The 11,391-nt window shown below is 43.5% G+C and overlaps 1 protein-coding gene across 2 annotated transcripts in view; it reads left to right on the forward strand.

Annotated features, from left to right (window-relative positions):
• LOC105484497 (FAM20B glycosaminoglycan xylosylkinase) overlaps positions 1-4,860 on the forward strand; it is a 46,433-nt gene extending 41,573 nt beyond the window's left edge. For both annotated transcript variants that reach the window (XM_011746177.3, XM_011746178.3), the window contains exon 8: positions 2,719-4,860. In XM_011746177.3, the coding sequence (XP_011744479.1) occupies positions 2,719-2,950 (232 nt within the window). In that variant the 3' untranslated portion in view covers positions 2,951-4,860. The remainder of the gene's footprint in view (positions 1-2,718) is intronic.
• Positions 4,861-11,391: the final 6,531 nt, after the last annotated feature.

Below are 11,391 nucleotides of genomic sequence, written 5' to 3' on the forward strand. Positions count from 1 at the left end.
GGAGTTTGGACTTCAGTGGAGAAGGTTTAGCTCAACCCACCAGATAGCAGAGAAGTTTGCTAGTTTGCAGGTGCTGAACAAGCCAGAAGCAATTCTCCAGAGTGCAGGCTGGGTGTACATTCAAGCCATAGCTGGTGTCATGACATGCAGAGGGAGGGAGAGAATCCAGTAGGAACCTTCCGTGCTGCAGGTGAGGCACACATGTGGGCCTTCAGAGGGAATTGGGGCCAGGGTGAGCAGATGACCTTCAAATCTCTGGTTTCCATGTTGAGAGGGCCTCAGGAGAGTTATCCCCAGGCCAGGCTAAGGCTTGGGGTCACCAAGGACCCACACTTTCTGGGAATGTGGCTAGACAGGGCTTCACTGGATGACCTCTGTGCCTCCCCAACACCACTGTCGACCCACAGAAGCATTTGGAGAGCCCCTTCCCCTTGCAGTGTGCCCTTAGCGCCCTCTAGTAAGAAAGCTTTAGGGGAAAGATGCTTAAATGAATCCCGTCCGTTGTAGCAGAGCACATTTTGGTTTTGTTTGGTTTTTTGAGATGGAGTCTCGCTCTGTCGCCCGGGCTGGAGTACAGTGGCATGATCTCGGCTCACTGCAATCTCCGTCTCCTGGGTTCGGGTGATTCTCCTGCCTCAGCCTCCTGAGTAGCTGGGATTACAGGTGCCCGCCACCACGCCCAGCTAATTTTTTGTGTTTTTAGTAGAGATGGGGTTTCACCATGTTGGTGGGGCTGGTCTGGAACTCCTGACCTCAGGTGATCTGCCCACCATGGCCTCCCAAAGTGTTGGGATTACAGGCGTGAGCCACTGTGCCTGGCCAGCAGAGCATATTTTGAAGAGTGAATTTGGAGCTGAGAGGAAATAACGTGATAACTTAGTCACAGAGGAAGCTCTGATGCTCTGGGCATTTGTAATATATTTCAGAATAAAAAATACCTTTACTCCGTCTGTGCCTGTTTGTCCCTTCCATGCATGCTTTATGCAACAGTCTTCCTTAGCTTTTAAATTGTTGCACAACAGGCTGCCTTTTACAGAATCAGACATTTCTGCGTACCTAGTAATTCCTACTTTGCCCACAGAGAGCTAAGAACTTTTCTTCTCAGATAAATAAAAGATACTCTATAGTTGGTGTCTTGTTTTGTGCTACTATAACAGGATACCACAGACTGGGTAACTTGTTTTATTTTATTTTATCTTATTTTGAGAGGGAGTCTTGCTCTGTCGCCCAGGCTGGAGTGCGGTGGCGCGATCTCGGCTCACTGCAACCTCCACCTCCCAGGTTCAAGTGATTCTCTTGTCTCAGCCTCCCAAGTAGCTGGGATTACAGGCGTTCACCACCATGCCTGGGTAATTTTTGTATTTGTAGTAGAGATGGGGTTTCACCATGTGGCCCAGGCTGGTCTCGAACTCCTGACCTCAAGTGATCTGCCCCCTTGGGCCTCCCAGAGTGCTGGGATTACAGGCATGAGCCACCATACCTGGCCAGACTGGGTAATTTATAATGAACAGAAATTTATTGGTTCACAGTTCTGGAGGCTGGAACGTTAAATATCAAGGTGCCAGCATCTGACAAGGGACTTCTTGCTGTGTTGTCATGTCACATGGCAGAAGGCAAAAGGGCAAAGAGAGAGGGCAACAAGGGGCTGAACTCGCCTTTTTTTTTTTTTTTTTTTTGAGATGGAGTCTCACTCTGTTGCCCAGGCTGGAGTGCAGTGGCGCAATCTCAGCTCACTGCAACCTCTACCTCCCAGGTTCAAATGATTCTCGTGCCTCAGCCTCCCAAGTAGCTGGGATTAAAGGCACGTGCCACCATGCCCAGCTAATTTTTGCATTTTTAGTAGAGATGGGGTTTTACCATGTTGGCCAGGCTGGTCTCGAACTCCCAATCTCAGGGCCCACCTCGGCCTCCCATAGTGTTGGGATTACAGGCATGAGCCACCTCTCCGGGCCTTGAACTTGCCTTTTCATAGCAACATTAGTTCCACCCATGAGGGCAGAGCACTCATGGCCTAATGACCTCTTAAAGACTCCACCTTGATACTGTTACAATGGCAATTTCAACATGTATTTTGGAGGGGACAGACATTCAAACGGTAGCAGTTGGTGAAATAATTAAGGCAGATAGGTAACCTTAAAATAATTTTTTCGTAGGAGAAATTGTTTTAGACTTCAGAAACACAAGAAGAAGGAAGCTTATAGTACCCATTAACGTCTAAGGATACATCCTCTTGTTAACATTGTAGTGTACTTCATTCCAATCCGTGTGTGTGTATTTTGTTTTCCTACAGATTTGAAGTGAAACAGGGTTTTCCTCCAACCTTTTCCCCCCACCCAGCATCATACCATAGGCATTTCCCATTCCACTAAATTTTCAAAATTGTTTTTAACGGCTGCATGGTATTCCTTTCAATGGATGAACCATAATTTAACTATTTCCCAATCATTAGACGTTCAGATTGTTTAACATTTTTCCTGTTACAAACAGCACTGTGGTGAACATGTGTGTAAATCTCTGTATATATCTCTGATTAGTTACACAGAAACAATATCAAAACATGTAATGTTGCTTACTCATTATGTAGTGGTAATTCTAAAACAAAAATGATTTAAAGTATTTTACCTAATTTTTTTTTACTTTTGTCTGCCTAGCAGGCTTTCAAATTCCGTTTGATAATGAGAGGTTTTAAGTAACTTGTTCTATAACTTTTTCTTCCAGCATTCGGGTTTCTACCTGGAACAGACTGAACTACCTAAAGAATGGTGTGCTAAAGTCTGCCTTAAAATCTGCCATGGCCCATGACCCCATCTCCCCAGTGCTCTCTGATCCTCATCTGGACGCCGTGGATCAGCGGCTCCTGAGTGTCCTGGCCACTGTGAAGCAGTGTACCGACCAGTTTGGGGTGGACACAGTACTGGTGGAAGACAGGATGCCTCTCTCACACTTGTAATTCTCGACACAAAATAAGTGAAACTTCTTTTTACAAAGATAGAGAAACAGCACAATCAATTCCAAATGGTATGAGATGGATTGGAAGTGGCCAGCAGCAAGTTCTGGTGACAGGGGACAGGGTGGCCTTGGATGTCTTTGGTGTTTTCTGTAGTGGAAACTAAAGCAAAGACCACAAGTTTCAGAGCATAGAGACATTCCTGCTGAATCGCCTTCTGACCTCCTCGGCAATTGCCCATTTTAGCACTGGGCATCACAGTTGGTCAGTCTTAATTCCCATGCCAAAGGACAAACAGGTGTGACATTTGGATAGACGAATACTGGGGTTGGCTCTGGAGCGTGTGTTTTGAATTGAACCTTGCAGTCCTTTCTCCCGCCTGTGGATTTTGTGGAAACACTTTGCAATCTCTTGTGTCTTTTTTTTTTTTTTTTTTTTTTTTACCAGAACTAGTTAAATCAGAATGCTTACTGTCCTACAGAGTGGCAGCAAATAAAACCTTGCATTCCATCAAGCCAAAATAGCACACTCTGTTGGAGGAGATACATGTTTCAGATAGAATTGGAGGGAAGGACAAAAACAGAAAGGTGTTTGGGCTTTTAAGCCATTGGGTAGTATTGTTTTGATGATCTTAGAGGAGGGAAGAAGAGAGAGAGACCCACTGGTGGAACCAGAATCGGGCAGATGATTGAAATTGAAAAACAGGTTCCCTTGTATTTAGGATCTTAAGGTGTGTAAAAAGCAAACATGACTTTGCACCTAAGTAAATTCTGTATTCTCATAGTTGTATCCCAATTAACCAAAAAGTTGTCTGGAGAAAATGCTATTACAATCTAAGCATGATTCTCTAAGGAGACTAATTTTTTCCCCTTTTGCCGAAAGCAGTCCTTCCCAAATTAACAAAGCAAACTGAAATAATACCTTGAATAACAGGTAGCCTGTGGTCTCTGTCATCCTCATTTCTCTTCTGAAATGAATTTCCACCTCTGCCTTTAGGGTATTTTGTCACTGAAGCTGCTGTTCCCAAGAGATCAGCAACCTTTTTGCCCCTTTCTCCTAAGAAAGGGACACTCCTACAGGTGAGAGTGTATACCTTACTGGTGGCTGGACTGGACTTATCTTGTGATTTGGGGCCACGGAAGACTGGAAACAAAGATTTTAAGCCGCCGCCTTCTTCTTTTTTTTTTTTTTTTTTTGAGACCAAGACACACTCTGTTGCCCAGGCTAGAGTGCAGTTGCATGATCTCGGCTCACTGCAACCTCCGCCTCCTGGGTTCAAGCGATTCTCTTGCTTCAGCCTCCAGAGTAGCTGGGATTACAGGTGCCCACCACCACGCCCAGCTGATTTTTATATTTTTAGTAGAGACAGGGTTTCACCTTGTTGGCCAGGCTGATCTCAAACTCCGGGCCTCAGGTGATCCACCTGCCTCGGCCTCCCAAAGTACTGGGATTACAGGCATGAGCCACCATACCCAGCCAAGATTTTAAGCCTTCTGAGCCTTGAAATTGAGGAGGTTAAAAGGAAGAGCCTTAAGATTTTGATTTATGTCAAATGCTAATTCCATCATTCAGTCTTGTCTGGAGTTCTGAACCCATGATGTTATATTATGCTTCTTTCTCCTCTTAGCACTCTCAAATTTCAGGTTTGTAAAGCACAGTTTTCATTTTGTGTTCTGGCAAAGTGATGTCGACGTGTAAGTAGTTGCAGTAAAACACAGGGGCAAAGGAAGACAGGGCTGATGTGCCCGCTCACCTGTGGACTCAGAGCTATGTGCTTTGCTCCTGCATCTTGTCAAGGTGCGTTCCAGCTTTTCATTCCTGTCAAGCAGAGGCGAATATTTAAACAGTGTGGTTGAATACATTTAATGCCAGCCATTGGAAACTAGTTTTAGGCACCCACTCTCAAAAACAGCTTTAGAATTTATGCCCAGTTTTCTTGCATTGAAAGATAACTGAGTAACCTGTAACTATTTTTAAATAGCATGAAATTAGGAAACTTTTGTACATTTTATATACATTTTGAGATGAAGAGAACAATGGGCTGGGTTATAAAAAGGGTGTGTTGAATTTAAGAAGACAGAGACTAGCACAAAACACAGAATTCGTGTTAACCAAAGGAGGCATTGATTTCAGTTTTAAGGCTACTCACTGTTGTGTGTCCAGGGAAATTCATAGCTCAGTATGAGAATACCCTGGTTAGTGCTCACCCACAAGCTTCCAGGAGCCAGCTGGGAGGAGACAATAGAAAGATATCAGCTCTGCTCTCCCTGTAAAGGTTAGTTGAACTGTTATGGATTTGTGGTTTTTCAAATACATGATGCCTTTAGTATGCCACACTGAAATGAATAAGAAGTCTGAAACTAGGAACTTCATAACACTGAAGGCAGAGCTTCTGCTAAGGAAAAAAGCAGGCAGGAAAGAAAATGTCTCAATCCTTTCTTGAAAGCATTTGCAGAAAATATATCATTTCATTTTATTCGCATCTGTTTTCAGACTCGTGATCTTAAAAGGCATTCTGATCATAAATTTAGAATTTTCATCCATAAAATTTAGAACTCTAATCCATAAAGTTAGAATTGAGCTAATAGAGTGGTGTGACATGGCACTGAGAATATAAATTTTTGTTCTAAGTCAGGATTTCAGTAAGCTGGAAAAGTATGTTTAGGCAAATCTTGGAGAAAACCAACCATAAACTTACAGCTCTAAAATTCAGAAAGCGCTAAAATTTCAAACACTGTTTGAAGAATAGGTCGGGGCCGGGTGCAGTGACTCATGCCTGTCATTCCAGCACTTTGGGAGGCCGAGTTGGGCAGATCACCTGAGGCCAGGAGTTCGAGACCAGCCTGACCAACATGGTGAGACCCTGTCTCTACTGAAAATGCAAAAATTAGCAGGGCATGGTGGCATACGCCTGTAGTCCCAGCTACTCGGGAGGCTGAGGCAGGAGAATTGTCTCTGTCTTAAAAAAAAGAAGAAAAAAAAGGAGGTGGATTTTTTTTTTAAGTGTTGTCACACTGTCCTACTTTCTCTATTAGAATCTAAGACTGTTACAATCAAGTCGTTGCAGGGTTTGGATCAGCTGTAAGGTATGCCTACCAAACATCCAAAGGTAGATGTGGAGACATTTTAATACTACAAAACTAGGAAAATCCGAACTCATGGCCATTTCCTGCCCTCTTCCCACTTGTTACAAAATGTTTATTCTAAAGTTTGAATGGATAAATTTGAGTGTAAAGGTTTTGTTATAAAACTTTCTTTAGTATGAGGCTGCATTGTGGGTTTGGGGGAGGTGTAAATAATTTTCTGTGTAAAACAAATTCATAGGATCTGATTTGCTCAGAGTATTATTCAAGAATGTATTAATAAGGCATTGCCCCCTGTTTGCACTCAGGATTAATATGTCAAATGAAATTTAAGAAGGAAATGGAAGAATTCAGGTACATTAATTGCATATTATTTTGGGAAAGATGAATCCTATACATGGCAATTTTTCAATGTCATCCAAAGCCAGCATTGTCTTCCAAAGAAATCCATCTTTTTTTTCTAAAAAAAGAAAATGCTTTTGCCTTTCCTTCCCTTTCCATCCACCATATTTCTTCAGCCTTTCTTCTTCTTCACCCGTGTATTCTTTGACCAGTAAATGGCCACACCTCAATGATGATAAAACAGCATCGTCAGTAAGCTATCTTATATGCCTCATCCTGTGAGTTTGAGCTTCAGGAAACATGAGTAAAGGTATATGTAATGTATATAGTCGTATATGTATTCTAGCAAGAAAAACATATTTATTTTAACAAAGGGGAACACTGACTTAAATTGCTGAAGGACTTGCAGCTAGTGAAAGGTTCTCAGTCTCTGAGAGTGGACCCTAATTAACATAAAGACTATTCATCAGCAAATACCTACTGAGCAGCTCTAGTGTGCCAGCACAGGCCAGGCCTACTAGTGAGCCAGGCAAACCTGTCTTTGGGAAACTCATTCTACAGGGGAAGGCCAGTTTTTTTCCCTTCAATTCCTCAAGTCTGGGTGGTGACAAGGTAGGAGGGACTGGGTACTGGACTACCACAGGTTTTTAGGAACTAAGGTGTTTCTCATAAACACAAAATGTTGGGTGAAACTCGGAAGCTAATTTGTTTGCTTAAATGGAAAGTGTGGGAGCCACTACCCTGTCTTTTGATCTGCCAAGGATTTCCTCTCAGAGCTGTTGCACAGAGATTGTACTTGGTAAGATACCAAACAAGACAGATATGCATCTAAATTTCTAATGTGTTCTATGGGTTTCAATTCTGAAAAAAGAAAATGAATAAAGATTTTAATAAATATGATGTCTGATCTTTTCCTCCTCTTTCTCCCTTCAGGATATTTCCAGTGGTTCCTATTTCAGTTTCCTTCCTGTTTTGTTAGGGGACAGAAGATTACATCTTTTGTGACCACTTAAACTTCCACAGGGATTGTTTCATAGTACCTGGTGGATTAGACCTGCAGATTTCCTCACCAGTCTTCAAACGGTTCATACTAGATTGTAACTGTACCAAAATTTTTCATGGGATCATTCTTAGGTGCTTTTTATATATTTAATAGTTAATTCCATTTTTGCAGCTTCCTTAGAGGTAAAGGATTATGAATCCTGAAGCACTTGTCAGCATACTACAAAAAAGGTAGGAAGAGAAGGCCAGTTGCCCTAATAGTACCTCTTAAGACACCTAGATTTTTAACTTTTCAGATGGAATCCAGCATCATAAACCTCAACCAGATAACTGAACAAAGCTCTTAAGATTTTTATTGGGCCAGGCGCCGTGGCTCACGTCTTTAATCCCAGCACTTTTGGAGGCTGAGGCCTCTGGGTCACCTGAGGTCAGGAGTTTGAGACCAGCCCAGCCAACATGGTGAAACCCCTTCTCTACTAAAAATACAGAATTAGCTGGGCATGGTGGCGCATGCCTGTAATCACAGCTACTCGGGAGGCCGAGGCAGGAGACTTGCTTGAACCCGGGAAGTGGAGGTTGCGGTGAGCTGAGATTGCGTGATTGCACTCCAGCCTGGGCAACAAGAGCGAAACAGATGAGCTGAGAAACATTCCTGTAATGTTTGTTTCTCATGCAGGGTTATTTAAATATGGAGACTTGCTTTTGTTTTGTTGTTTTTGAGACCGAATCTCAGTCTCAACAACAACAACAAAAAAAGCTGGGCGTGATGGCAAGCGCCCATAATCCCAGCTACTCAGAGGCTGAGGCAGGAGAATCGCTTGAACCCGGGAAGTGGAGGTTGCAGTGAGCCAAGATCGTGCCATTGCACTTCAGCCTGGGCGACGAGGGAAACTCTCTCAAAAAAAAAAAAAAGTTTTATTTGCAGCATATTTGTGATAGTTTTTGTCATTTGTGTGTGAATACATGTGGGAGGCTAGTAGAGCCTGGTCTGTGTATCTCACTGACTCACCACATACAAATTCTTTTCCAGGCTAGAGTTCAGGATTCATTTGCTTCTCAAGCATATCAGAACAACTGGTATTAGAGCTTGAAAAAGGTAGCTGGGAGTAGGGAGTGTAGGGCTCTGTTACTGGGTAATTTTACCTAGTATGTTTGCTTATGAGACTGATTTTTAGCAGCCTTCATTTTGTAAAATAGGAATGGTCATAACCACTGGATTTCCATGGGTAGGGTTTTGTAAGGTATAAGCCCCAAGGAATAATGGTATTAAATCACAGTTTGTGAGATGTTTGGTCTGTTGTCAGTAGATCTTTGGGCCATTGTGCGGTGAGCTGTGGTATACTACTGACGTGATAGTGACTGTCTTTTTCCCTCAAAGAGCCTGCAGTCTAGACCTGGCAGAAAAAAAAACTGCTTGCCACGCACCAAGTCCCTCAGGAATTATATAAATTAATTGCAGTGAGAATAAGAAACAGGAGAGGATCATGGAGGTGGGGATTGGGAGGGGTTGGATTAGGCAGGACCTACATTGAAAAAGTGGAGATTGATCCAGGCCAGGCTTGACAAGAGGTGTGTATAGAACCCCTGACTCCGGAAATGCAGAACTATTTGCTTAGTGAATACAGGGCCTTCTGGGCCTGTACTTTCAGTACCTGGGTCACCAGAAATACTGCTTCAGGGGTTTCTCATTGTTCTAGGAAATGTGTGTGTGCCCTGTCTCTTAAGGACATTCTCAGTCCACCTGGAGTGCTGTATAGATGTTAAAGGAACATAGATGAGCTGGGAAACATTCCTGTAATGTTTGTTTCTCATGCAGGGTTATTTAAATATGGAGACTTGCTTTTGTTTTGTTGTTTTTGAGACCAAATCTCGCTCCAACACCCAGGCTGGAGTGCAATGGCGCAGTCTTAGCTCACTGCAACCTCCGCTTCCCAGGTTCAAGCAATTCTCCTGCCTCGGCCTCCCAAGTAGCTGGGACGACAGTCACGTGCCACCACGCCTGGCTAATTTTTATATTTTTAGTAGAGACGGGGTTTCTCCATATTGGTCAGGCTGATTGGTCTCAAGTGCTTGACCTCAAGTGCCTCAGCCTCCCAAAGTGCTGGGATTACAGGCATGAGTCACCGTGCCCGGCCGAGACTTGCTTTTGACCCAGAGTGTTTCCAAGGCAGATGGTTCTGACTGCCTTCGGCGGGGTTGGGAAGATGTCTATTATAAGGCTAGGTCATACTCAGATGATATCAATAAAGGTGTTGTGTGCCAATTTGGCCTTAGGCTTTTTTTTTTTTTTTTGGATTGACAGTCTTGCTCCATTGCAGGCTGGAGTACAATGGCACAATCATAGCTCATTGGCAGTCTCAAACTCCTGAGCTCAAGCAATCCTCCTCCCTCAGCCTCTCAAGTAGCTAGGATTACAGGCGCACACCACCACATGCAGCTTATTTTTTATTTTTATTTTTGGTAGAGAGACAAGGGATCTAGCCTTATTGCCCAGGCTGGTCTCAAACTCTGGCTTCAAGCGACCCTCCTGCCTCAGCCTCCCAAAGTGCTGGGATTACAGGCATGAGCCACGGCTCCCTGCACAGAAAGACTTTAAAAGTGCAGGTTTTGATTCAGTTATGTCTGAGGCCTGAGATTCTGCATTTCTGTCAAGCTCTCCTGGGTGATGCCAGTGCTGGGGTTCTGGAACCACTCTTGAGTAGCACCGTAATGCTTGCTAAAGAATCATAGCTGTCTGTAGTTTTCCCAACAGTCTCTAGATGTCCCCATCATCCACGATACTGCTCCCAGACCTTTAAAATGAGCACAGCCTTCAAGCCCTGAGACCAAAAGGAGTATTTATTGAAATACTCAAGAGACTTGCCTAGAAACTGGTGTTTGGATTTATTGTTTCTACACGGGACTGACTGGTGAAAAACTGTTTACTTCTTTTTTCTTTTTTTTTTTTTTTTTTTATAGCGAAAAATGTCAGCCGGGCGTGGTGGCTCACGCCTGTAATCCCAACACTTTGGGAGGCTGAGGCGGGCAGATCACTTGAGGCCAGGAGTTCAACACCAGCCTGGCCAACATGGCAAAACCCCGTCTCTACTAAAAATACAGGAAAAAAAAAAAAAAATTAGCGGGGCGTGGTGCTGAACGCCTGTAATCCCAGCTACTCAGGAGGCTGAGGCAGAAGAATCGCTTGCACCAGGGAGACAGCTTGCAGTGAGCCAAGATTGCACCACTGCACTCCAGCCAGGGTGACAGAGCAGGACTCCGTCTCTAAATAAATAAATAATAAAAATGTCTTGAAATCAAGTCGGTTGTCGAAGAACTTCCTAGCTAACCTACTTTATTTACCATGGGATGCTAAATCCAAGTCAGAACATCTCAGAAATGAGGAGGTAGCCCTACACGAAAGTTCCAAGCAAAGATAATTGTTTCCACAAAATCTTAAAACTTGGATTGTTTTAATAAACAATTGTTACTATTAATTTTTTCACCATAAATTCACTTATAAACTTCACCAGTATTAACTAAAGCCATCCTCACCTCCTGTGTAGACCACCCAGAGCCGCCTCCAAGGCTAGGTAGATACAAAAATAAAAGTGGCCACATATTGAGTGTTGATGATGTGCTCATTGAATGAGCTCATTTAATCTTCACAGCAGCCCTATGAGGGGACTATTTTATTATCCCTTTTTATAGGTGAGGAAACAGGCATGGGACCGTTCAGTAACACACAGGGTTGCACAAATAGAAAATGGTAATCACTATGATAGACTGCCATTCAGACTGAAGCGACATTTGTTGAGTGAGTTAATTTTTTTTTTTTTTGAGATGGAGTCTTGTGCTGTCACCCAGGCTGGAGTGCAGTGGCACGATCTTGGCTCACTGCAACCTCCGCGCCCTGGATTCAAGCCATTCTCCTGCCTCAGCCTCCTGAGTAGCGGGGATTACAGATGCGCGCCATCACACTCCGCTAATTTTTGTATTTTAGTAGAGACTGGGTTTCGCCATGTTGGCCAGGCTGGTCTC

Source organism: Macaca nemestrina, chromosome 1, assembly GCF_043159975.1.
Source record: "Macaca nemestrina isolate mMacNem1 chromosome 1, mMacNem.hap1, whole genome shotgun sequence".
NCBI classification, from domain to species: Eukaryota; Metazoa; Chordata; class Mammalia; order Primates; family Cercopithecidae; genus Macaca; species Macaca nemestrina.